Source organism: Oncorhynchus clarkii, chromosome 7 (assembly GCF_045791955.1).
Source record: "Oncorhynchus clarkii lewisi isolate Uvic-CL-2024 chromosome 7, UVic_Ocla_1.0, whole genome shotgun sequence".
In the NCBI taxonomy this organism is placed as follows: domain Eukaryota; kingdom Metazoa; phylum Chordata; class Actinopteri; order Salmoniformes; family Salmonidae; genus Oncorhynchus; species Oncorhynchus clarkii.
The window spans coordinates 58,197,108-58,224,693 of record NC_092153.1 but is presented as its reverse complement, the minus strand read 5'-3'; the positions used below and the strand labels follow the sequence as shown (position 1 = coordinate 58,224,693).

The window sequence follows — 27,586 nt, the reverse complement described above, 5'->3', positions numbered from 1 at the left end:
ATACCTGTTTTTCCTTACCAGGGTACACCGGGAACTGCTGGAGGCAAAGGGGACAAGGTGAGTTAACATTATTATTATTATTATTATTATCATCATACTGTATAATATCTTATCAATATCTTATCAAATAGGGTGAGATAATAGGGTCATTAATCTTCCTCTTTAGGGAGCGATTGGAGCAGGAGTACCTGGATTGAGAGGCGAGAGAGGAGACCCAGGACCCCGGGTAAAACCACATCACCATTTGAGTTTGAATTGTATCTATATTTGACAGTGTTGTATTGTAGAGTTGTGTGTGTTGGGGGATTTACAGATTTGTGTGCCTGATGTTTGCAGGGGGAGGAGGGTCGAGCTGGTTTGGACGGGGAGAGAGGACTAGTGGTACGTCTGTCTTCTCTTCTTTCATCACTGTCTGTCTCTCATGTATCTCTACCACAGGAGGCTGGTGGCACCTTAATTGGGGAGAATGGCTCGTGGTAATGGTTGGAGCAGAATTGCTGGACTGGTTTCAAATAAATTAAACACATGGTTTTCATGTATTTGATACCATTCCATTAACTCCGTTCCATACATTATTATGAGCCGTCCTCCCCTCAGCAGCCTCCTGTGATCTCTACGCCTATTCATCTTATCTACTCTCAACATCACTGTCTAGCAATTTTGACTCTACCGCCTCTGTCTTGTGCTTGATAATTGCCTCAGAGTTCTATGGTGTTTGTTTCTGTCTGTTTATTACTAGATTTCATTGATTGCCCCAACCCTCAATATTGATGCAACTTAATAGAGTGAGAGAGAAAATGACAGAAGGGGGAAGGCTGAAGTGAACATAGATAGAGCTCAAACGTTTGTGTGGCTTGAGCAGTGTACTTCAGTAAATAGAAAGGGCCCAAATGAAAGGAAAAGTTCTGAAAGCAAAAGACTTCATCATCTTCATCAACATGATGCATAAACCTTTAAATCGTTTCCATCACGACTTTACCTTTATCCATTACTGTCAAGCTCATTATCCCACCATACATAGAGTATACATATCCTGTTTCTCTGAGCACAGTAGTGCAGTAGATTGCTCCCTAAAGTGTGTTCTACCCTCCACTTTGATCTAATGATAGGCCTCTGTACAACCATAGCTCCTTTAAAAGTTGCCAGCCAGCCCCTGGTCCTCTGTCGCTACCTGTGCATTAGTGCTACTGAGAGTAGGGCTGTTTTCCAAGGCAAGGGCCACTAAACCTGTTCACCTTAGCTCTCATCAAGGCCATACTGACAGACTCACATTAGTTGCCTGGTAACTTCCAGAAGGGGGCCTGGTACTGTAGAGTGCCCATGGTATTCCACTTTAAACTCAGATGAGACATACACACAGACAGGAACTCACCTATTACAGTACACTCGTTTATCATACAAGAGGAGAGTGCTAGTTGTGGTGGGTATAGAGAGCTATTGGTTGTAGTTTTGGATGATTTACACCATAATGGTGACGATTGCTGGTGAGTATGTGCATGTGGGAGTATAATTGTTTTTCTTCCTTTGTGTGTTCTCTTTGATTAAATGTGTGTGTGTGTGTGTGTTCACCAGGGCTCTCCGGGAGGCAAAGGAGGCAGTGGAGAGAAGGTGAATATTGTGACTATTATTCCCCACAGCTTTATTTTCCAACATTCTCTGTCCCCTGAGCATTCTGCTCATGTAAAATAGTCAATCAAATTAACATGCCTACGTAGTGAGTCCTACTCTCAATATATTTCAGGGTGAATTGGGGCCTCAAGGTGACAAAGGAGAAAAGGTATGAATTGTAATGAATGAGTAGTAATATTGTGTGTGTACGTGGTATAATATTACAGAGAAGTGCAGAAAAAGAGCAAAGGGGAGACAACGAAAATAAAAATGTGAAATTATAAAAGTTCTAAAACAATTTTTTTAAACCTAGTTATCTGACCATGATGTTGTTCCCTTGCAGGGCGATACTCTCCTGGTGGGAGGACCTACAGGAGAGAAGGGGAACAAAGGAGAGACGGTGTGTGACCCTCTCAACCCTCAACCTCACAGCACCGATTTATTGATCTAATAAAACAATTGATCACAAAAATACTTCAGAGCACCAAGTATTGACTATGACACTGCTAATCTGTGTGTGTGTGGGTAGTGGTAATTTACAACTGTTGTTCTCTTCTTTATCAGGGTGACCGAGGGCCAAAAGGGGGGCAGGGGGAGAAAGGCTTGAAAGGCAGTGACGGCCCAGCTGGGGAGCAGGTGAGGTTGGGCTTGACAATGAACAATTCATGGAGTTGGCAAAAACACTAACAGCTCTGGGAGCAGACTATTAATATCAGGAGTATAACTGTGTGTCTCCACAGGGTCTGAGAGGTGAGCCAGGAGACAGGGGCTCTACAGGGTTCCAGGGGGCCAGAGGTCCAGGAGGACAGAAGGTGACGACATCACCTGATCTTTATCAAAGCTTTCATCATCACTGTGTCATATGTCAGAACCAATATCATCGATAGTCAGTCAATATCAAAATCACTATCAGAATGTCCTTGTGTGTATAATGGTTGCATTGCACAATTCTCCCACCCGTCATGTGAGAATGGATCATCACCCAACAATATGTTCTGTGAAAAGGAACACTGTATTGCTCAGACTGGATGCTGTAGGGGACTGTTGTACAGATGCAGTGTTCTAATGGGTTTGTCTTTGTGTCTGTAGGGAGAGGCGGGCCTGCCTGGTGTACCTGGAGAATCTGTGAGTCTCCCATGTCACCCTCAGTTATGAAAACAATATATACTTTTTCTTGACCACATGAACTGACATGTGAAAAACTCTGGGCCCTAATTATAGCCTATCACTAGGATCTAAAGTTCTTCCTGGTCAGGTCACATGGTCAGGAAAAACTCCAGGTCCTATGACTAACTCCCCATTCACTCTCCTATTGATCGATAAAAGACTGGTTGATTGTGTTTTTCTCCCAGGGTACACCAGGAAAAGATGGAATGTCAGGCTTTAGAGGAGAGAAGGGAGACATGGGAATAACTGGAATGCGTGGAATTAAGGTTTGTACGTCTTGTGTGTGTGCAGCATCTGTTTGTGTACGTGTCTTGTGCTTGTGTCTGTCATTGTATTTTAACAGTCTTTGAGTTCATCCCCACTTGAAGAAGTTTGGTGCCAAACTTGATACGTCCTCTAAGCTCCAGTGCCAGCCTCCCAGATCATGCCGCCAGCCATAACTCTTCAATGGCTCCAAATTGACATTACGTAATGGAGGATTAGTATAAATTCAGCTGGATATAGCCCAGGATAGAGTATGCGTTCATTCTCATATGGTCTATAAATACCTTTAATGACGGTTAAAAGTATAATTTGTGTGTTTGTGGCATTCTGCCAGACTAATAGGCTATCAGAACCCCCTAACCTTCTTACTGTATACTGTGTGAATCGCTGTCCTCTTCTAAAGTAACGACGACAAAATGTGTCTGAGGGACACTTTGAGATGTGTTCAGTGTTTCCTTCACATGACCTTGCCACTCTAACGGCAGTACAATCACAGCATGATAATCTGGGTTTAGAAATGACTAATCCAGACGGCACAATATCAGCCAGCTCATTCAGTCTCACAATGCTATCAGAACCCCTTCAACTTCCCCTTATCTGTCACTAGCAATTATGCTCAACAAATCACCCAGTTACTCATCCTTTACATTGCATTCGTGAAAGTATTCTGACCCCTTGACTTTTTCCACATGTTGTTTTACAACCTTATTCTAAAATAGATTTTTTTTTCAAATCCCCTCATAAATCTACTCACAATACCTCATTATGACAAAGCAAAAAAAAAATTGGGGACATTTTGCACATTTATAAAAAAGTTAAATACTGAAGTAACACATTTACATAAATATTCAGACCCTTTACTCAGTGCTTTGTTAAAGAACCTTTGGCAGCGATTACAGCCTCGAGTCTTCTTAGGTACGACGCTACAAGCTTGGCATACCTGTATTTGGGGCGTTTCTCCCATTCTTCTCTGCAGATCCTCTCAAGCTCTGTCAGGTTGGATGGGGAGTGTTTTAACTGATTTTTTAAAACCTTTATTTAACTAGGCAAGTCAGTTAAGAACAAATTCTTATTTACAATGACTGCCTACCCCGGCCAAACCCGGATGACGCTGGGCCAATTGTGCGGTGCCCTATGGGACTCCCAATCACGGCTGGATGTTGCTGCACAGCTACTTTCAGGTCTCTCCAGAGATGTTCGATCGAGTTCAAGTCCGGGCTCTGGCTGGGCCAGTCAAGGACAGTCAGAGACTTGTCCCAAAGCCACTCCTGCATTGTATTGGCTGTGTGCTTAGAGTCATTGTCCTGTTGGAAGGTGAACCTTCGCCCCCAGTCTGAGGTCCTGCGCACTCTGGAGCAGGTCTTCATCAAGGATCTCTCTGTACTTTGCTCTGTTCATCTTTCCCTTGATCCTGACTAGTCTCCCATTCCTTGCCGCTGAAAAACATCCGCACAGCATGATGCTGCCACCACCATGCTTCACCGTAAGGATGGTGCTAGGTTTCCTCCAGACGTGAGGCTTGACATTCAGGCCAAAGAGTTCAGTCTTGGTTTCATCAGACTGCAGTGCTGCAGAGATGATTGTCCTTCTGGAAGGGTCTTCCATCTTCACAGAGGAACTCTAGAGCTCTATCAGAATGACCATTGGGTTCTTGGTCACCTCCCTGATCAAGGCCTTTCTCTCCCGATTGCTCAGTTTGGCTGGGCGTGTCACGCCCTGACCATAGAGAGCCATTGTTTCTCTATGGTATAGTAGGTCAGGGCGTGAATAGGTGGTGATCTAGTATTTCTATGTTGTGTTCTAGTTTCTTTTATATATTTGTTTAGTTGCCTGTTAGCACTTCATTGACTTCACGTTTACTTCTTCCTTTATTGTTTTTGTGCGTTTCACTAAATAAATATGTGGAAACCTTATCACGCGGCTCCTTGGTCCGATGATTCTAACGACGAGCGTGACAGAAGATCCCACCTAACCAGGACCAAGCAGCGTGTTCACCAGGTGAAGGAGTTTTGGACATGGGAAGAAGTCATGGGAGGATGCGAAACCCTTCCTTGGCGGCAGATGGAAGTTAAGGATGGAGGACAGCCACAGAAGACTGTTAAGGAGGCAATGGAGAAGTTGGGAGAGAAAGAGATGAGAGAGATGTTGTGCAAGTGTGTTCTGCTCAACATCCGACCAGAGGATCCGGTTAGCAGGCTGGTGCAACCTGTACCGGCTCTACGCTTCTGGCTTTCAGTGTGCCTCCCCAGTCCGGTACGTCCTGTGTCTCCTCCTCACACTCGCCCTGAAGTACGTGTCACCAGTCCGGTGCCACCTGTACCGGCCCCACACATCAGGCCTCCAGTGCGCCTCCCCAGTCCGGAACATCCTGAGACGGTCCACGGTCCGGAACCTTCAGCGAGGGTCAATGGTCCGGAGCTTCCAAACACGGCGTCCAGTCCCGCTCCATGGCAGGAGCCTTCCTCTGCACCAATGTCCAAGCCAGGGCCGGTGTCCAGTCCCGCTCCATGGCAGGAGCCTTCCTCTGCACCAATGTCCAAGCCAGGGCCGGTGTCCAGTCCCGCTCCATGACAGGAGCCTTCCTTTGCATCAATGTCCAAGCCAGGGCCGGTGTCCAGTCCGGTTCCATGGCAGGAGCCTTCCTCGGCACCGAGGTCCAGGCACAGTGTTCAGTCAGGGTCCATGGCTGGATCTTCGGGATGAGCGGGTTCTTTGTCCCGTACCAGAGCGGCCACCGATGCTGGCGGATCCGCGAGCTGAGTGGGCACTTCGCCCCGCACCGGAGCTGCCACCGACACTAACCACCCCCTAGTGGTCTAGTATTTCTATGTTTATGTTTAGTTGCCTGTTAGCACTTCATTGACTTCACGTTTCCTTCTTTCTTTATTGTTTTTGTGCATTTCACTAAATAAATATGTGGAAACCTTATCCGATGATTCTAACGACGAGCGTGACAGGGCGGCCAGCTCTAGGAAGAGTCTTGGTGTTTACAAACTTCCTACATTTAAGAATGATGGAGGCCACTGTGTTCTTGGGGACCTTCAATGTTGCATACATTTTTGGTACTCTTCCCCAGATCTGTGCCTCAACACAATCCTGTCTCTGAGCTCTACAGACAATTCCTTCGGCCTCATGGCTTGGTTTTTGCTTTGACATGCACTGTCAACTGTGGGACCTTATATAGACAGATGTGTGCCTTTCCAAATCATATCCAATCAATTGAATTTACCACAGGTAGACTCCAATCAAGTTATAGAAACATCTCAAGGATGATCAATGGAAACAGGATGCACCTGAGCTCAATTTCGATTCTCATAGCAAAGGGTCTGAATACTTATTTACATAAGGTTTTTCTGTTTTTATTTTTCATAAATTTGCAGACATTCTAAAAACCTGTTTTCGCTTTGTTGTTATGGGGTATTGTGTATATTGATGAGGATAAACATGTATTTAATCCATTTTAGAATAAGACTGTAATGTAACAAAATGTGGAAAAAGTCAAGGAGTCTGAATACATTCCGAATGCACTGTAAGTCTAAGACTGGAACTGTGGTCTGTTCATGGCCAAACATGGTCAAAATCAGTTCTGCTGGTCACTGTGACTGTAGGAGCCATTTTTTGTTCAAGCCCATGCTGACCTCGTCTGTCAGCCATGCATTAAATACCAACATTGTTTTTAAGAAAATTGTGATAAATATATACCAGTTTAATTTAAGGACCAAAAAGTTGTGCCATAGATTGCAAAATAGTTGGGTAGAGATTTTCGATGTACCGATCACAGCACAATTGTAAAATATATGGAAAATAAAAAGATCGATGGCAGGGGTTGAATGGAGCTGAAGGGTGGGACTAATAACAACAAGATACTATATTTTACATTTGTATCTCCAAAATGTATATAGGTTCAAACATTGTGAAATAGCACAGTTAAAAATGTATGGCGAATAGAAATCAAACTGGATGGACATCAGAAATAGATGGGAGAGGTTATAGGAAGGCCAGGACTAAAAACAAACCAAATATAACTATTGTAAAATAGATTGTGTCTGTAAAATGTATGTAGAAGCCTAAGTGTTGTTAATTTGTTTACTCCAATTGGTAGGGTTTGTGGGAAATAATAAAGGAAAAAATATTTTAAAAAGATATGTATGATGTGTGTATTTGTATACATATGTACAGTACCAGTCAAACGTTTGGACACACCTACTCATTCAAGGCTTTTTCTTTACTTTTTACTAGTTTCTACATTGTAGAATAATAGTGACTACATCAACACTATGAAATAACACATATTGAATCATGTAGTAACCTAAACAGTGTTAAACAAATCAAAATATATTTCATATTTGTCATCCTTCAAAGTAGCCACCCTTTGCCTTGATGATAGCTTTGCACACTCTTGGCATTATCTCAACCAGCTTCATGATGTAGTCACCTGGAATGCGTTTCAAGTAACAGGTGTGCATTGTTAAAAGTGAATTTGTGGAATTTCTTTCCTTCAAAATAAATTTGAGCCAATCAGTTGTGTTATGGCAAGGTAGGGAAGGTATACAGAAGATAGGTCTATTTGGTAAAAGACCAAGCCCATATTATGGCAAGAACAGCTCAAATAAGCAAAGAGAAATGACAGTCCATCATTTCTTTAAAACATGAAGGTCAGTCAATCTGGAACATTTTGAAAGTGTAGTCATATAAACCATCAAGCGCTATGATGAAACTGGCTCTCATGAGGACCACCACATGAAAGGAAGACCCAGAGTTACTTCTGCTGCATAGCATAAGTTCATTAGAGTTACCAGCCTCAGAAATTTCAGCCCAAATAAATGCTTCACAGAGTTCAAGTAACAGACACATCTCAACATCAACTGTTCAGAGGAGACTGCGTGAATCAGGCCTTCATGGTCAAATTGCTGCAAAGAAACCACTACTAAAGGACACCAATAAGAAGAGACTTGCTTGGGCCAAGAAACACCAGCAATGGACATTAGACCGGTGGAAATCTGCCCATTGGTCTGATGAGTTCAAATTTGATATTTCTGGTTCCAACCGCCGTGTCTTTGTGAGACAGAGTAGGTGAATGGATTACCTCCAATTCACAGATCTTCATTGTAAAGAGTTTAAGCACTGTTTCCCATGCTTGTTCAATGAACCATAAACAATTAATGAACATCCACCTGTGGAACTGTCGTTAAGACACTAACAGCCTACAGACGGTAGGTCACAGTTATGAAAACCTAGGACACTAAAGAGGCCGTTCTACTGACTCTGAAAAACACCAAAAGAAAGATGCCCATGGTCCCTGCTCATCTGCACAAACATGGGCATGCTGCAAGGAGGCATGAGGACTGCAGATGTGGCCAGGGCAATAAATTGCAATGTCTGTACTGTGAGACACCTAAGACAGCGCTACAGGGAGACGAGACGTGTAACAACACCTGCACAGGATCGATACATCCGAACATCACACCTGCGGGACAGGTATAGGATGGCAACAACAACTGTCCGAGTTACACCAGGAACGCACCAATCCCTCCATCAGTGCTCAGAGTGTCCGCAATAGGCTGAGAGGGGCTGGACTGAGAACTTGTAGGCCTGTTGTAAGGCAGGTCCTCACCAGATGTCACCGGCAACAACGTTGGCTATGGGCACAAACCCACCGTCGCTGGACCAGACGGGACTGGCAAAAAGTGCTCTTCACTGACGAGTTGCGGTTTTGTCCGACCATGGGGTGATGGTCGGATTTGCGTTTATCGTCGAAGGAATGAGCATCACACCGAGGCCTGTACTCTGGAGCGGGATGGATTCGGAGGTGGATGGTCCGTCATTGTCTGGGGCGGTGTGTCACAGCATCATCGGACTGAGCTTGTTGTCATTGCAGGCAATCTGAACGCTATGCGTTACAGGGAAGACATCCTCCTCCCTCATGTGGTACCCTTCCTGCAGGCTCATCCTGACATGACCCTCCAGCATGACAATGCCACCAGACATACTGCTCGTTCTGTGCGTGATTTCCTGCAAGACAGGAATGTCAGTGTTCTGCCATGGCCAGCGAAGAGTCCGGATCTCAATAACATTGAGCACATCTGGGACCTGTTGGATCGGAGGGTGAGGGCTAGGGCCATTCCCCCAGAAATGTCTGGGAACTTGCAGGTGCCTTGGTGGAAGAGTGGTAACATCTCACAGCTCTAGTGGGAGGCCCCAGTTTGAGAAACAGCTCGGTCTGTGTGTGATTTTTCTTTCTTTGTGCTATTCTTTAAAAAATGAAGACATTTCTAAGTGACCCCAAGATGCGACTCCAGGATGCTGGCCTTCTAGGCCTCCCACTTCTCTTTCTATTCTGGTTAGAGCCAGTTTGCGCTGCTCTGGGAAGGGAGTAGTACACCGCGTTGTATGAGATCTTCAGTTTCTTGGCAATTTCTCACATGGAATAGCCTTCATTTCTCAGAACAAGAATAGACTGACGAGTTTCAGAAGAAAGGTCTTTGTTTCTGGCCATTTTGAGCCTGTAATCGAACCCACAAATGTTGATGCTCCAGTTTTATTTCTTCTTTAATCAGAACAACAGTTTTCAGCTGTGCTAATATAATTGCAAAGGGGTTTTCTAATGATCAATTAGCCTTTTAAAACGATAAACTTGGATTAGCTAACACAACGTGCCATAGGAACACAGGAGTGATGGTTGCTGATAATGGGCCTCTGTATGCCTATGTAGATATTCCATTAAAAAAAATCAGCCGTTTCCATTACAATAGTCATTTACAACATTGATCAGAAATACAGTGTAGACATTTTTAATCTGATGTTATTTTAATGGACAAAAAAATTGTATTTTCTTTCAACAACAAGGACATTTCTAAATGACCCCAAACTTTGGAACGGTTGTGTGTGTGTGTGTGTGTATATATTTAATTTAAAAAATAAAATACAAATTAACCCCAAAAATATCTGGGGGATTGGAAATTATGCATACAATTACCTTGATGGAAGCTACAATCTATCCTCAATATTAAAGCTGATCTACCCCCTAAAAAAAAAAATCTGACCTTCACACAACACAAACCGGTTTTGACTAGCTGGTTGGTATTGGCAACCGTTGAAGTAAGTGACAGTTGTTGATGAGTCACCTTGTAAATGAGGGGTTGTTTTCGTTAGGCTTGGTTTGACTGGCAGCTGAAAGGACTGTCAGTGTATGTACAGTATAAGCTCTCTGTCTGAATTGGCAGTTTGGAGTAGTTTGTCCCACTGTGACTGACAGGGCCCCTCATCTGCCTCTCTAACTGACTAACTAACTGATCATTTCCAGGGCGACCGAGGATCAAAGGGGGCGTGTGGATCGGACGGACCAAAAGGAGAAAAGGTACAATGGGAGGGAGAGAGAGAGAGAGGAAGAGGGATGAGGGGAATAAATGTATGACAGGAAGTTCAATTTAATTCACTTGATTTATCCCTGAGGGGTCTTTATGGGAGTTGCATGGTGAGTTTTGTGATGAAAGTGTTTCATAGCCACTGTAACTATGACCTCTTTCCCTTTACGTGTTAATAAGGAAATTGTATAAGATTAACAGTAGGGGGAAAACGGTGTGGATGCACCATAGTGTGTCTTTCTAATGACCTGGCTATAGTGGACGTGGACTACATACAGAACAGAATACTATTGGACTTTTTGATGGTGTTGAATGTTTTTACCCTTTCTTTCTCTTTCTGTAATCAGGGAGATTCAGGGATCCATGGGCGGTCAGGGTTGCCTGGAAGGAAAGGTGAGCAGGTAAGAATCATCCCATGAAGTACAAGTTTAGAGGGCTCTGAACAGTGCACCATTGAGACTAATATCTGGAATTTAGTATTAAATCTGTATCAGCCAAGTGTGGACATGTTACCAGGTGTTGTTGTATCTGTGTTTCAGGGAGAATTGGGTTCTCCAGGGGCCACTGGAACCGCAGGCAAGGAGGGATTGATCGGACCCAAGGTATTAGTCTATGTATGGTTTGTGTGTGTGCGCACTTCATTATGTGTGATATATATCTTTCAAAATGTATCAGGGGTACTGTATGTCGGTGTGTAACTACATGCCTGTGTGTTTTGTAGGGTGACCGAGGCTTGGATGGAGTCTTGGGGCCCAAAGGAACTCAGGGAGAGAAGGGTGAAAGGGTGAGTCTTTAACCACAACTGAATCCACTCATAAAGTGCACCACTAATACTCTGAATGTGACCACAGCAAAACCGCAAGCTGACCACTGACTGTAGCTGTACTGTATATAAGGTCTGATGAAAACTGATTTTGTTTTATTTAACTTCATTTTGACAGGGAGTCATGCTGAGACACAGGAGGTTGGTGGCACCTTAATTTGGGAGGACAGGCTCGTGGTAATGGCTGGAGTGGAATCAGTGGAATGGTATCAAATACATCAAACGCATGGGTTCCATGCCATTCCATTAGCTCCTTTTCAGCTATTATGAGCTGTCCTCCCCTTAGCAGCCTCCGCTGTGCTCAGATGAGCCCTGTATACACATCGATACACACTATACACATCAATATACACATCAATATTCACATACATTTACCAAAAGTACCCGCTGATGTTACCCCCATCGCTGTTGATCTACCCGCTGATGTTACACCCATCGCTGTTGATCCACCAGCTGATGTTAAGCCCATTGCTGTTGATCCACGAGCTGATGTTACACCCATTGCTGTTGATCCACCAGCTGATGTTACACCCATCGCTGTTGAGCTACCCACTGATGTTACACCAATTGCTGTTGATCCACGCGCTGATGTTGCACTCATCTCATGTTGATGTTGATTCACTAACTTATTTTGCAATGCCCATTTCCAAGTATGCAGTTACCCATAGTTGGAGCCTCCCATTGAGAAACCAAATTTAATCTAACAGGAGCTCAAACAGATACTGTGCATTCTAAAAGTATTCAAAACAATTTAACCCATTTTGTTTGAGCGCCTTGTTAGACAGATTCAATTTGGTTTTAATGTAATCAAATGTGGAAACAGTCAAGAGGTCTGAATACATTCCAAGTGCATTGTACATTAGCACTTTGCCTCTCCCAGGACCATACAATTACCCAATTGGCTATTACAGGTATTCCCAAACTGGGGTACGGCAACTCTGTCGGGGGTATACCAAATAAAAATGTGATTCACATTTTCAAAAAGTACATTTATATTTTCCAACTGGGCTATACATTTGGGTGAGTTTTTTTTCTCGCCTGAGTAGCCTCGTTTCACTGCCCAAAATAAAATTAAACCATCTAGTGTTCAGCGTAATAATAACAAAATATCAAATACAGGTAGCCTAGTCAAATAATTAATATCTAATCACATTAACCTTCACTCTTACGCAGACATTTAGAAACGAAACATGAGTCATGTGACTCGAGTCCACAACTCTAGGCAATAGTGCATACAGGTGTTTGTTACAATTTTTTGCAGATAGACCAACATTATTTATATAGACAGTAAAAAGTACAGGACCTAAAACCGATCCCTATGGGACACCTTTTGTAATATCAAGGAAATCTGATTTAACACCATCAGAAAAAAAACACATTGTGTCCTGAACCAATTACATGACTCCTGATCCATATCGATTTCAGACAATCTTTGAATCAATAAAGAGTGGTCCACACTATCGAAAGCTGTCAATAATTCAATAAAGAGAGCAGCACAGTGCTTCCTCCGATCCATACCCTTTACAACATCATTTAACACCAAGGTTGCAGCAGAGATGGTGCTATAACCTGGCCTGAAACCAGACCAGTGAACACTTGTAGCTAGGAAGGATCGAAGATGACTGTTTATTTTTGGTTCTATTTATTTTTAATCTAGGCAAGACAATTTCGAGATTGCGATCATTATTTAGGTTGGAGGGGTCACCACCTTTGTGGAGAGGGAGCACATAGGCCACCTTCCAAACACTGGGGATAGCACCCAAGATAATCGTCTGATAAAACATATTGGTAGCAGAAAGCTGCAGCAAGAAAGGATCATGTTAATCAGCCCCAGTTGATTTTTACATTCATCTTAATCAAGGTGTCTAGCACATCACAAGTAGAAAGTTGTTGAAATGAAAAAGATATTCACTAGAAGTCGACTGATCTTCCATCGAGCCAACTGGAGGCTGGGAGAGGGAAGAGCAGTCGAATGACAGACCAGGATCAATTCATCTACCATTTATTTAAAATAAAAAGCCTGCCGAGATAAAATGCTGATTAAAATCATCACTTATCTAATTCTTCTCAATGATGCCAGTGCCTGACACAACTTTAATAGGCAGGGAAGGAGAGGAAGGAGTTTTTTGTAAAGGGTATCTGTCTGTGGCATCTCCCTCTTCCTCTCTACAGGGCCCCTCAGGTATCCCCGGCCCCCCAGGCCCCAGAGGAGTAGACGGGTCCTCTGGACTGACAGGGTCTCAGGGACCAACTGGAGCTAAGGGCCCCGAAGGCCTCCAAGGACAGAAGGTATTCACTTGCTTTGGTTGTTTATGCCATGTAGTTGTGGGGTAAATTAAACATGGTTCAACATGGTTGTTGTCATTGTCAGGGGGAGCGGGGGCCTCTTGGTCCTGCCATGATAGGTCCACGCGGTATCCCAGGTAAACCAGGAGACCGGGGCAAGGAGGTGAGTGTCTCCTCTCTACTGTGCAGTATGTCTGCTCATAAAGTATCTAACTGCAACTGTCCCCCAATAACTCCCTCAAACTGGCCACAGCACAGACACAGCAGTGAAGCTGGGGACCTTTTTCTAAACCGTATGCACTGTATGGAAAGTTTGGAGACTTAAACAGAAAATGTAGAAAAGGGTTTTGAACAGACATAATACATTTAATTACTGAAAACACAGGTGTTGTTCCTTTCCAGTTTATATTTCTGATTCTTCGTGGTGGATATGTACTTAGTACATCTGACCTTGGGATCATAGAGCTATTAGTTTGTTCAACTACTCTGAGAACAGTTTATTTGTCAGCTGTGTGTTCTAATACCTGTCTCTGCTGCAGGGGGAGTTGGGTCCAGATGGAGCCAAGGGAGACAGAGGAGAACCAGGCTTGACGGTCAGTGCTTCACCTGGGCCTCAGGGCCCAAATCTGCTGACTCTACCACCAACCTGCCTACACATACACACACATGCAACCACACACACACACATATTATAATGCTGTCACGTCTCTCTGCCTGTCTCTTACACTCCTCCTCTTCCCCTCTGGCTCTCTGTGAAGGAGGATGAGATTCGGACATTCGTCCGCACAGAAATGAGCCAACACTGTGGTAAGTCTTAGTCACCTGCCAAAACCCCAATGTCCCAATCCAACATGCGGGTGTCCTCAGTTAAACTGCACTTCCTCATCGTCAAGTGAAACAAGTAATGGTGCTAACACATCTGTATTGAACGTAATGCTCCACAGAGTCTGATTCAGACCCTCTGTCCATGTAGAACTTCTCACTGCTATTGACTTTCCCTGTAATGAAAGAGAAAGTAACATTCTCTTTTCCTCTCCTCCCTTTTCTCTTTGTCTTTCAGCTTGTGGAGGTGAGTGGGTATCAGTCTGACACCTGGACCCGATGGGATGAGGCCAGTAGCTAGCTTTGGCATGAACTTTTTAGCTTTATTATTAGTTTATGTAGTCACTGTGTTTTTGGTTCTGACGTGTGTCTGTACTATGTAGTTTTGGTTCTGTTATGTGGTGTGGTCCATGTAGTTGGTTATCTGTTCTACTCAGTGCTTAAAGAGGGCCAGTGCTGACCTGCTTAGAATATTGGCTCTAAAATATGATGAGTACTGGCACCCAAAATGAGTACTGGTATCTATTTCAGTCCACTTCAACCACTGGTTCTACTGTATGTTCTCATGGGTGTATATGTTGGGTTTCGGTGGTGTCTGGTGGCTACGTCTATGTGTGTTACTGACCAGTGTGGATGTCCTGTTGTTGTTTTTATGTTCCTGGCCCCTCTTCCTTCCCCCCTGTCCCCCATCCTGGCCTGCTCTCAGGTGTTGTTGTGACAGAAACCCTGTCCCGCCCCAGGGCGCGTCCTGTTCCAGAGCAACAGCTGGCCCGGCAGGGCAAGGATGGTAAGGATGGTGAGTGTGTCTGTCCAACTGTCCTTCATCACTACCTGTCTGTCTGTCCATCAGTATGTCTTAACAAACAGCCCAGAGTGATGCTGTGTCTGGTTCTAAACAATGGGCCCCGTTTTCTCATCAGTATTCTCTGAACATTATAAAGGATATCTCTGTCTGTCCATCAGTTTTACTCACTCTCTAACTCTGTTTTGTCTGCTTTTTAAAGTTAGAGGGTTTGTAAGTGGGGTATTCCAGCTGAATTAAGGCCCATTCACGGGTGGACTGAGCCCTTGGTGAAAGTCCAGTGTTGTGCTGTAGGAGTTGGGGGGTGTCTCCCCTCTGGCCGTGGGGTGGTTGGGGTTAGGGTTGTGACCGCTGTGGCGCCCCCTGCCCTGTGCTGTGTTGCAGGGCGTGAGCTGCGTGTGGTGGTGAACACCAATGACCCTGACTACGAAGATATCTACTCTATGGAGAGTTACGATGATTCCATGGCTATGGAGCAGAGCATCCACCTAACCCCCGCTACGAATCATAACGACGGTACTTCTCACACACAAACGCACACCCTTAAAGGGATAGCAATACACTTCCCCAGAGTCAGATAAACTAGTGGATACCATTTGTTTGTTTCTGCATCCAGTATGTAGGAGGTTAGAGGTAGTTTTCGAGCCAACGCAAATCAGCATTAGCCCAATGAATGGAAGTCTACAGGAACGGCTCCCATAGACTTCCAGTCATTGTGCTTACGGTAGTAAGCAATTGCGCTAACACTAGTTAGAAACTTAAAAATGGCATCCACGAGTTCATCTGACTCTGAGGAAGTAGATAAAGGGTTTCATTGCCAAAATCCTGAAGTATCCATTTAACCCTTAATCCATCCTCACACACTGAACCCAGTCTAACACACAAACCAACCCTGGATCCCCTTCACACACTGCCATCAACATCAACAGCTTCCTGTGTGTCTTTATTGTGTTGATAGTGTTTTTGTATGTGTTGTTTTACAGTGGTCTGTTCTTAACTTAAGATATATGGGTATATATATAGCAGTCTTGCAAATCTCTAATTTCCAACAATACGTGAAACGTTAAATTATGTGCATGTTTATCAAGTTAGGACTGTATTTGTGCGTTTTATTGTGTTGTCGATTCAGTGTGTTTGTTTTGTGTTAGTTTGCTTATTACAGGGTGTCTGTTGATAGATGTTGATGTTTGTTGAATGATTGCATGTCGACAGGTGAGACAGTCACTGTTGACCCTCTGAAAGCAAAAAGGTCCAGGAGAGAGGTCAAAGGGGAAGGTAAACCCCGCCCACTTTCTCCTCCACTGCTGGGGTGTTAAGGGTTAACTCCGCCTCCATCTCTGCATGCCTCTGGCCTCTCTAGCATGATGGTTTTATTTTCTTTGATTGCTGTTGATAACTAATCAAAACACCCAAGCATATCTGAATTTGGGCACTGAATTGTTTTTGTGTGGCAAATTGACAAAAGTTACTATAGATAATATACGAAGAATTGTACTGAAACATTTTTTTTTTTATAAAACCTGAATGGATTTGACCTTACAAGCCATCTTCAGCTTTTATCCCAGACATAATTTAGATTTTCTATCCCTTAAAGACTGTGTTAATTGTATGGTCACTTATTTAATGTTCATCACAGAATTTTAAGTTACTGTTCATTAACATTAATACTAACATCACATTCATCTAGCTTACTGTTGGAGCTCTCTGTCTCTCTCACTGTGATTTTCCTCACTGTGTGTATGTGTGATGTATTCAAGCTCCAGTGGACCTTTGTGTGTTGCCCCTGGAGGAGGGCAGCTGTGGGAGGTTTACTCTGCGCTGGTACTTTAACAGCCAGGTGCAGGCCTGTAGACCCTTCATCTACAGCGGCTGTGAGGGCAACGCCAACCGCTTCCTCCATCAGGAGACCTGTGAGGAGCGCTGCCTCCCGGAGGACACAGGTACACACACACACATACACATACACACACAAGCAAGCACACATAGTAGCTTACTGTGCACACATACATATCAATCAATCAAATATATTTATAAAACCCAGCCTAAAACCCCAAAGAGCAAGCAATGCAGATGTAGAAGCGTGGTGGCTAGGAAAAGAAAGGCAGGAACCAATGAATAAACTTAGAGAAGAACCAAGCTCCGAGGGGGCACAAAACCGGACAGGAAGATCATGCCAGTGACTCAACCCACTCAAGTCAAGTATAGCGAAAAAAGCCTGGCAAGATGTGATGCACCCCTCTTAGAGATGGCATGGGAGAGTGCGAGCAAACCGGTGACTCAGCCCCCGTAATAAGGTCAGCGTCAGAGAATCCCAGTGGAGAGAGGATAGCTGGCCAGACAAAGACTGCAAGGGTGGTTTGTCACTCCAGTGCCTTGCCGTTCACCTTCACACCCCTGGGCCAGACTACACTCAATCATAAGACCTACTGAAGAGATGAGTATTCAGTAAGGACTTAAAGGTTGAGACCGAGTCTGTGTGTTTCACATGGATCACCAGATCATTCCATAAAAATGAAGCTCTATAGGAGGAAGCCTCCAGCTGTTTGTTTAGACATTCTAGGAACAATAAGGAGGCCTGTGTCTAGTGACCGTAGCATACGTGTAGGTATGTACGGCAGGCTCAAATCAGCGAGATAGGTTTTGTAGGTTGGCAGTAAAACCTTGACATCCACCTTAGCCTTAACAGGACGCCGGTATAGCACTGGCTAGCACTGGTGTAATATGATCACATTTTTTGGATCTAGTCAAGATTCTAGCGGCTGTATTTAACACTAGCTGAAATGTACTTAGTGCTTTATCCGGGTAGCCCGAGAGCAGAGTATTGCAGTAGTCTAATCTTGATTTCCCCTGGGGAGACACCTCGTGTCTCATTACGTGGTTATTACAGGTTTAATCATGTTTATTAAAGTTCTCTGTGTGTGTCCATGTGCGGAGGTGTGTGGGTGTTGGCTGAGACCCACAATAGGAGGCTTAAAACTTGGACATACACTACCCTTCAAAGGTTTGGGGTCACTTAGAAATGTCCTTGTTTTTGAAAGAAAAGCATATTTTTTGTCCAGTAAAATATAATCAAATTGATGAGAAATACAGTGTAGACATTGTTAATGTTGTAAATGACTATTGTAGCTGGAAACGGCAGATTTTTTATGGAATATCTAATATCTAGGCGTACAGAGGCCCATTATCAGCAACCATCACTCCTGTGTTTCACAGCGCAAACTGGTTCTTACCAAAATAAAAAGAGAAGTGGGAGGCCCCGGTGCACAACTGAGCAAGAGGACAAGTACATTAGAGTGACTAGTTTGAGAAACAGACGCATCACAAGTCCTCAACTTGCAGTTTCATTAAATAGTACCCACAAAACACCAGTCTCAACGTCAACAGTGAAGAGGCGACTCCAGGATGCTGGCCTTCTAGGCTGAGTTGCAAAGTAAAAGCCATATCTCAGATGGGCCAATAAAAAGAAAAGATTAAGATGGGCAAAAGAACACACATTAGACAGAGGAACTCTGCCTAGAAGGTCAGCATCCCAGAGTCGCCTCTTCACTGTTGATGCTGAGACTGGTGGTTTGCGGGTACAATTTAATGAAGCTGCCAGTTGAGGACTTGTGATGCGTCTGTTTCTCAAACTAGACAGTCTAATGTACTTGTCTTCTTGCTCAGTTGTGCACCGGGGCCTCCCACTCCTCTTTCTATTCTGGTTAGAGCCAGATTGTTCTGCTCAGAGCCAGATTGTTCTGCTCTGTGAAGGGAGTTGTACACAGCGTTGTACGAGATCTTCAGTTTCTTGGCAATTTCTCGCATGGAATAGCCTTCATTTCTCAGAACAAGAATAGCCTGACGAGTTTCAGAAGAAAGGTATTTGTTTCCGGATACTTTGAGCCTGTAATCAAACCCACAAATGCTGACGTTCCAGATACTCAACCAGTCTAAAGATGGTCAGTTTTATTGCTTTAATCAGAGCAACAGTTTTCAGTAGTGCTAACATAATTACAAAAGGGTTTTCTAATGATCAATTAGCCTTTTAAAATGATAAATTTGGATTAGCTAACACAATGTGCCATTGGAACACAGGAGTGATAGTTGCTGATAATGGGCCTCTGTACGCCAATGTAGATATTCCATTAAAATCAGCCATTTCCAGTTACAATAGTAATTTACAACATTAACAATGTCTACACTGTATTTCTGATCAATTTGATGTTTTAATGGACAAAAAATGTGTTCCTTTAAAAATGACATTTCTAAGTGACCCCAAACTTTGGAACGGTAGTGTATATCATGCTGAATACACACACATTCATGCTGCACATTCACACATGTACACACAAGAAAATGTATCCCCAAAACAGATTCTTGTTTTGTTGCAGATGCTGTTCCTTTGAAAAAGGGGCGATGATGAAGGGCATGTCATGACTACCTCCTCTCCACCCTAAAGAATGGCAACAAATGGTTGTTTAATTAATATTTAAAGCTATAAAACATTGGCAAGGTTTTGAGTATACAGTACATACACCATTGATGGATCTTTTCTCATGGTTGATTATTTTATTATTTATTTCAAGTACATTTATATTACGTTAACTCTGCAGCCAAACTTTTAAATCCCCCTCAGAATTTCGTCTAGTGATTACAGCAGCACCGTATTACAGGAAGACAATGTTGTCCAAACATTGATGCAACCATACCACAGAATGCAGAATCTGTCTTTGTTGGATGTACAGGTAATAAGTTCCAAATCTGTCCACTAAATAGTTGTTCTGTATGTATAAAGAGGCACTCACAATACATGTTATCATATTTTGCCAATGTAATGTACATATAAATGTATATTTGTATTACCTGGGAAATAGTGTTTTGTGTGTCCTAATGATTCATGTTAAACTCTGCATGTTTTAACCTGACAGAGAAAAGGTGCTATTTTAAAATATATTTTTATATTGCACATATAAATTGCACATTTCATTTGTTTGTATTTTCGCCATGTTTGATGTTCAAATTGCAAAAAGCACACTCATTCATGATGGCTCGGAAACACTACTCATTGTTTTATGAAATATGTGAATAAACCAGAGAATGAATAATAGTATTTCTACTTTCTACTAATGTTTTTTTATATATAAAACAATTTTAGAGGTGTATACAGTGCCGTGCGAAAGTATTCAACCACCTTGGCATTTTTCGGATTTTGTTGCATTACAACCTGTAATTTAAATGGATTTTTATTTGGATTTCATGTAATGGACATACACAAAATAGTCCAAATTGCTGAAGTGAAATGAAAAAAATAACTTGTTTCAAAAACTTCTAAATAAAAATTCAAACGGAAAAGTGGTGAAGCCCATAAATAAGATCTGGTGCAACCAATTACCTTCAGAAGTCACATAATAAGTCAAATAAAGTCCACCTCTGTGTAATCTAAGTGTCACATGATCTGTGTATATATACACCTGTTCTGCAAGGCCAGAGTCTGCAACACCACTAAGCAAGCAGCACTATGAAGACCAAGGAGCTCTCCAAACAGGTCAGGGACACAGTTGTGTAGAAGTACAGATCAGGGTTGGGCTATAAAAAAATATCAGAAACTTTGAACATCCCATGGAGCACCATTAAATCCATTATTAAAAAATGGAAAGAATAGGGCACCACAACAAACCTGACAAGAGAGGGCCGCCCACCAAAACTCACGGACCAGGCAAAGAAGGCATTAATCAGAGAGGCAACAAAGAGACCAAAGATAACCCTGAAGGAGCTGCAAAGCGCCACAGCAGAGATTGGAGTATCTGTCCACAGGACCACTTTAAGCCGTGCACTCCACAGAGCTGGGCTTTACAGAAGAGTGGCCAGAAAAAAATAAGCAAACATGTTTGGTGTTCCCCAAAAGACATGTGGGAGACTCCCCAAACATATGCAAGAAGGTACTCTGGTCAGATGAGACTGAAATTGAAATGTTTGGTCATCAAGGAATACGCAATGTCTGGCACAAACACAACACCTCTCATCACCCTGAGAACACCATCCAACTTGAAGGAGCTCGAGCAGTTTTTCCTTGAAGAATGGCAAAAATCCCAGTGGCTAGATGTGCCAAGCTTATAGAGACATACCCCAAGAGACTTGCAGCTGTAGTTGCTGCAAAAGGTGTCTCTACAAAGTATTGACTTTGGGGAGGGGAATAGTTATGCACACTCAAGTTCCGTTTTTTTGTCTTGTTTGTTTCACAATAAAATATTTTGCAACATCAAAGTGGTAGGTATGTTGTGTAAATCAAATGATACAACCTCCCCCAAAAATATATTTTAATTCCAGGTTGTAAGGCAACAAAATAGGAAAAATGCCAAGGATATGAATACTTTCGCAAGCCACTGTAGTAGGGCCATGGGTGTTTACTGGTCAAGTCACATGGTTGAGGGTGATACTTTGATCTGTTTACACTCCCTTGCTTCACACGACTCCTGCGTGTGTGTGTTCATATTGGTGAATGTTCTAATTCAGCTGTACAATGTTTTATTAATGAGAGGATGCTCTGCCTGTTGGGTATGACTCATCCTCCCCTGGTCCCCCCCACCCCCCTCTTTCATATATATATATATATATATATACACTGAACAAAAAATATAAATGCAACATGTCAACTGCTGGTTTCATGAGCTGAAATAAATGATCCCAGAAATGCTCTATAGGCACATAAAGCTTATTTCGCTCAAATTTTGCGCACAAATTTGTTAACATCCCTGTTAGTGAGCATATCTCCATTGTCAAGAAAATCCATCCACCTGACAGGTGTGGCATATCAAGAAGCTTATTAAACAGCATGATCATTACAAAGGTGCACCTTGTGCTGGAGACAATAAAAGGCCACTCTAAAATGTGCAGTTTTGTCACCCAACACAATGCCACAGATGTCTCAAGTTTTGAGAGACCGTGCAATTGACATGCTGACTGCAGGGAATGTCCACCAGAGCTGTTGCCAGATAATTTAATTTTAATTTCTCTACCATAAGCCGCCTCTAACGTTTTTGACAATTTTGCAGTATGTCCAACCAGCCTCACAACTGCAGGCCACGTGTATAGCGTTGTGTGGGAGAGCGGTTTGCTGATGTCAACGTTGTGAACAGAGTGTCCCATGGTAGCGGTGGGGTTATGGTGTATGGGCAGGCATAAGCTACAGCCAACGTACACAATTGCATTTTATCGATGGCAATATGAATGCACAGAGATACCATGACAAGATCCTGTGGCCAATTGTCGTGCCATTCATCCGCCGCCATCACCTCATGTTTCAGCATGTTAATGCATGGCTCCATGTCACAAGTATCTGTACAAATTCCTGGAAACTGAAAATGTCACAGTTCTTCCATGGCCAGCATTCTCATCAGACATGTCAACAATTGAGCATGTTTGAGAAGCTCTGGATCGACATGTACGACAGCGTGTTTCAGTTCCCGTTCATATCCAGCAACTTCACACAGCTATTGAATAGGAGTGGGACAACATTCCACAGGCCACTATTAACAGCCTGATCAACTCTATGCGAAGGAGATGTGTCATAGCAGCATGAGGCAAATGGTGGTCACATCAGATACTGACTGGTTTTCTGATCCACATCCCTACTTTGTGAAATTCATAGATTCGGGCCTAATTAATTTATTTCAATTGATGGATTTCCTTTTATGAACTGTATCTCAGTAAAAAAAAAAAAATAATGGTGTTTTATATTTTTGTTATGTATGTATGTACTGTAGTACCAGTCAAATGTTTGGACACCTACTCATTCCAGGGTTTTTATTTATTTTTACTATTTTCAACATTGTAGAATAATAGTGAAGACATCAAAACTATGAAGAAAACACATGGAATAATGTAGTAACCAAAAAAGTGTTAAACAAATAAAAATGCAAGTTACAGTGCCTTGCGAAAGTATTCGGCCCCCTTGAACTTTGCGACATTTTGCCACATTTCAGGCTTCAAACATAAAGATATAAAACTGTATTTTTTTGTGAAGAATCAACAACAAGTGGGACACAATCATGAAGTGGAACGACATTTATTGGATATTTCAAACTTTTTTAACAAATCAAAAACTGAAAAATTGGGCGTGCAAAATTATTCAGCCCCTTTACTTTCAGCTCAGCAAACTCTCTCCAGAAGTTCAGTGAGGATCTCTGAATGATCCAATGTTGACCTAAATGACTAATGATGATAAATACAATCCACCTGTGTGTAATCAAGTCGCCGTATAAATGCACCTGCACTGTGATAGTCTCAGAGGTCTGTTAAAAGCGCAGAGAGCATCATGAAGAACAAGGAACACACCAAGCAGGTCCGAGATACTGTTGTGAAGAAGTTTAAAGCCGGATTTGGATACAAAAAGATTTCCCAAGCTTTAAACATCCCAAGGAGCACTGTGCAAGCGATAATATTGAAATGGAAGGAGTATCAGACCACTGCAAATCTACCAAGACCTGGCCGTCCCTCTAAACTTTCAGCTCATACAAGGAGAAGACTGATCAGAGATGCAGCCAAGAGGCCCATGATCACTCTGGATGAACTGCAGAGATCTACAGCTGAGGTGGGAGACTCTGTCCATAGGACAAAAATCAGTCGTATATTGCACAAATCTGGCCTTTATGGAAGAGTGGCAAGAAGAAAGCCATTTCTTAAAGATATCCATAAAAAGTGTTGTTTAAAGTTTGCCACAAGCCACCTGGGAGACACACCAAACATGTGGAAGAAGGTGCTCTGCTCAGATGAAACCAAAATTGAACTTTTTGGCAACAATGCAAAATGTTATGTTTGGCGTAAAAGCAACACAGCTCATCACCCTGAACACACCATCCCCACTGTCAAACATGTTGGTGGCAGCATCATGGTTTGGGCCTGCTTTTCTTCAGCATGGACAGGGAAGATGGTTAAAATTGATGGGAAGATGGATGGAGCCAAATACAGGACCATTCTGGAAGAAAACCTGATGGAGTCTGCAAAAGACCTGAGACTGGAACGGAGATTTGTCTTCCAACAAGACAATGATCCAAAACATAAAGCAAAATCTACAATGGAATGGTTCAAAAATAAACATATCCAGGTGTTAGAATGGCCAAGTCAAAGTCCAGACCTGAATCCAATCGAGAATCTGTGGAAAGAACTGAAAACTGCTGTTCACAAATGCTCTCCATCCAACCTCACTGAGCTCGAGCTGTTTTGCAAGGAGGAATGGGAAAAAATGTCAGTCTCTCGATGTGCAAAACTGATAGAGACATACCCCAAGCGACTTACAGCTGTAATCGCAGCAAAAGGTGCCGCTACAAAGTATTAACTTAAGGGGGCTGAATAATTTTGCACGCCCAATTTTTCAGTTTTTGATTTGTTAAAAAAGTTTGAAATATCCAATAAATGTCGTTCCACTTCATGATTGTGTCCCACTTGTTGTTGATTCTTCACAAAAAAATATAGCTTTATATCTTTATGTTTGAAGCCTGAAATGTGGCAAAATGTCGCAAAGTTCAAGGGGGCCGAATACTTTCGCAAGGCACTATATATTTGAGATTCTTCAAAGTAGCCACCCTTTGCCTTGATGACAGCTTTGCACACTCTTAGCATTCTCTCAACCAGCTTCATGAGGTAGTCATCTGGAATGCATGTTAGAGTAATATATTTTCCCCTCCTTATATCTGATCAAGAACATCTGTCATTGAGTCATACAGCTTTTACCAGTCAGTGGTACATAAAGCAACATGTCACCGATCAAAACCGTAGCTCTAGAGAGGGACACGAGAGGAGGGGGAGTTATCCTTCCCATGAGCCTCTGCCTGGGAGACTTCTTTCCTGCTTTCCTCTTTGGTACTGTACCTACTGACAGAGGAGTGGGGGGCTGTGGTACCTCAGAGGGGGGCTGTGACACCTCAGAGGGGGGCTATGGTACCTCGGAGAGGGGGGCTGTGACACCTCAGAGGGGAGAGGGGGGCTGTGGTACCTCAGAGGAGAGGGGAGCTGTGGTACCTCTGAGAGATGAGAGGGGGGCTGTGGTACCTCTGAGTTTGATCACATTTCTGATTTAATCCACTAACTTAATTGAGATTCAGACACCCCAGGTGGTTCATGCCAGACCCCTGTGTGTGTGTGTGTGTGCGCGTGCGTGTTGGAGCACATTTGTACTCTGTGTTTTTCCCATTTTCCATGAATGTTAGTAATTATGTTGCATGTGGTTTGCCCTTCATGGGCCAAGGATTGTTTGTGCACATGTACAATGTTTGCATTGTAATTACATTATTTAAATTGAGTGCCACTCTAACCTGCTTACCACTCTAACCTGCTGATCTTTGTTTATGGCATACACATATAAGATGATATATACCTGAAGCTTTTAATGGGTGATTGTGGTGAGTGATCCCTTCAAGGTCACTTCAATTCCCCAGTGAATCTTGAATCACAGTCCTGTGTATCAGTGCAGAGGGGGCTCCGTCTGTCTGTGTGAGTACTGCACCCTAACTTTTTTATTTTACGTTTGTCATTTAGCAGACGTTCTTATCCAGAGCGACTCACAATTTGTGCATTCACCTTAAGATATCCAAGGTGGAAAAAAACATCACAGTCATAGCAAGTACACTTTACCTCAATGAAGTAGTTATCATCCATCTAACACCTTTCAGTTAGAAGGATGCAGAGGCACGTTCTGAAGTCCTCGAGTGACCTTGTCTGCAGGGTCTGTGGTTGGCAGTGCTAGAGTAGTAGGAATAAGCTAAGAGGATGGATGGCGCATGCCAAGAAGTCACCCTTTCTCCCTCTCTCATTCTCTCCTCCCCTCACTCCCTATCACTGTCTCCTGACATATTCCCTATCCAAGTACTCTGAGGGCTGTTGTCACAGAAATAAAAATCTACTGCCATGTATGTTTTGCTTCCATTGCCGTTTACCTTATAACTTTGACACTATTGTGCAATCCTCAGGTAACAATAGTATATCTTATCTTAAGCACATACAGTACATCTGTGTGGTGATGACCAACCATGCGCTGTGTGTGTGTTTGCATCTGTGTGTGTGTGTGTGTGTGTCCCCTTATCTGTGTCCAATTTTACCCATCAGCTTCATTCAGGCTTTGACCTCAGGTCTTATCTTTCATCCAAGGAGCGTGTTAGTGAGGGCACTCAAAGTTCCCTGTTCTGTAAGACTTTAAATCAGAGTAGTGCCACTGTAAGCATTTATTTGGCCTATTGATCCGAACCTTGGTTGCGCCCTGCAGGACTTTTGGCTGCTCTCTCTTTTGCCAGTAAGCAGTTTTACTGGAAACGAATTAGAATTACAAATTGATATTATACATATTATCTGCCTCTTTATACATTCCCTATCTACCCCTCTCAATAACTATTAGCGGAAGGACTATAATGCATGGCAGATATACAGTACCAGTCAAAAGTTTGGACACACCTACTCATTCCAGGGTTTTTCTTTATTTTTACTATTTTCTACGTTGTAGAATAATAGTGAAGACATCAACAGTAAGAAATAACACATATGGAATCATGTAGTAACCAAAAAAAAAGTGTTAAACAAATCAAAATATATTTGAGATTTTTCAAAGTAGCCACCTTTGCCTTGATGACAGCTTTGCACACTCTTGGCATTCTCTCAACCAGCTTCATGAGGTAGTCACCTGGAAAGCATTTTAGTAAACAAGTCTGCCTTAAAGTTAATTTGTGGAATTTCTTTCCTTCTTAATTTGTTTGAGACAATCAGTTGTGTTGTGACAAGGTAGGGGTGGTATACAGAAGATAGCCCTATTTGGTAAAAGACCAAGTCCATATTATGGCAAGAACAGCTCAAATAGGCAAAGAGAAATGACAGTCCAATACTTTAAGACATGAAGGTCAGTCAATCTGGAACATTAAGAACTTTAAAAGTTTCTTCAAATGCAGTCGCAAAAACCATCAAGCACTATGATGAAACTGGCTCCGCCACAGGAAAGGAAGACCCAGAGTCACCTCTGCTGCAGAGGATAAGTTCATTAGAGTTACCAGCCTCAGAAGTTGCAGCCCAAATAAATGCTTCACAGAGTTCAAGTAACAGACACATCTAAACATCAGCTGTTCAGAGGAGACTGCGTGAATCAGACCTTCATAATCTAATTGCTGCAAAGAAACCACTACTAAAGGACACCAATAAGAAGAGACTTGCTTGGGTCAAGAAACACGAGCAATGGACATTAGACCGGTGGAAATCTGTCCTTCGATCTGATGAGTCCAAATTTGAGATTTTTAGTTCCAACCAACGTGTCTTTATGATACGCAGATTTGGTGAATGAATGGATGATCTCCGCATGTGTGGTTCCCACCGTGAAGCAAGGAGGAGGAGATGCTTTGCTGCTGATACTGTCTGTGATTTATATAGAATTCAAGGCACACTTAACCAGCATGGCTACCACAGCATCTTCAGTGATACGCTATCCCATCTGGTCTG

The 27,586-nt window shown here is 42.9% G+C and overlaps 2 protein-coding genes across 2 annotated transcripts in view; both read left to right on the top strand.

Annotated features, from left to right (window-relative positions):
- Positions 1 to 14,794, top strand: part of LOC139412634 (collagen alpha-1(VII) chain-like) — a 115,595-nt gene extending 100,801 nt beyond the window's left edge. The window contains exons 92-111 of the mRNA XM_071159319.1: positions 22 to 57; positions 167 to 226; positions 337 to 381; positions 1,573 to 1,608; positions 1,742 to 1,777; positions 1,952 to 2,008; positions 2,173 to 2,244; positions 2,349 to 2,420; positions 2,698 to 2,733; positions 2,961 to 3,041; positions 10,343 to 10,396; positions 10,751 to 10,804; positions 10,943 to 11,005; positions 11,125 to 11,187; positions 13,399 to 13,515; positions 13,598 to 13,675; positions 14,052 to 14,105; positions 14,271 to 14,319; positions 14,573 to 14,581; positions 14,751 to 14,794. Of these exons, the coding sequence (XP_071015420.1) occupies positions 22 to 57; positions 167 to 226; positions 337 to 381; positions 1,573 to 1,608; positions 1,742 to 1,777; positions 1,952 to 2,008; positions 2,173 to 2,244; positions 2,349 to 2,420; positions 2,698 to 2,733; positions 2,961 to 3,041; positions 10,343 to 10,396; positions 10,751 to 10,804; positions 10,943 to 11,005; positions 11,125 to 11,187; positions 13,399 to 13,515; positions 13,598 to 13,675; positions 14,052 to 14,105; positions 14,271 to 14,319; positions 14,573 to 14,581; positions 14,751 to 14,794 (1,116 nt within the window). The remainder of the gene's footprint in view (positions 1 to 21; positions 58 to 166; positions 227 to 336; positions 382 to 1,572; positions 1,609 to 1,741; positions 1,778 to 1,951; positions 2,009 to 2,172; positions 2,245 to 2,348; positions 2,421 to 2,697; positions 2,734 to 2,960; positions 3,042 to 10,342; positions 10,397 to 10,750; positions 10,805 to 10,942; positions 11,006 to 11,124; positions 11,188 to 13,398; positions 13,516 to 13,597; positions 13,676 to 14,051; positions 14,106 to 14,270; positions 14,320 to 14,572; positions 14,582 to 14,750) is intronic.
- Positions 14,795 to 14,842: 48 nt separating this feature from the next.
- Positions 14,843 to 20,203, top strand: LOC139412633 (collagen alpha-1(XXVIII) chain). The gene is made up of 6 exons (XM_071159318.1): positions 14,843 to 14,852; positions 15,041 to 15,130; positions 15,521 to 15,652; positions 16,349 to 16,411; positions 16,894 to 17,076; positions 19,507 to 20,203. The coding sequence occupies exons 1-6, from the start codon at positions 14,843 to 14,845 to the stop codon at positions 19,533 to 19,535; spliced, it is 507 nt and encodes a 168-aa protein (XP_071015419.1). The 3' UTR covers positions 19,536 to 20,203.
- The last annotated feature ends 7,383 nt before the right edge of the window (positions 20,204 to 27,586 follow it).

Excerpts from the sequence above, each read along its gene's own strand:
- LOC139412633 (XM_071159318.1), top strand. Across the intron at positions 16,412-16,893 it reads GAGAGAGGTCAAAGGGGAAG|CTCCAGTGGACCTTTGTGTG; the intron begins GTAAACCCCGCC and ends GATGTATTCAAG. Across the intron at positions 17,077-19,506 it reads CTGCCTCCCGGAGGACACAG|ATGCTGTTCCTTTGAAAAAG; the intron begins GTACACACACAC and ends GTTTTGTTGCAG.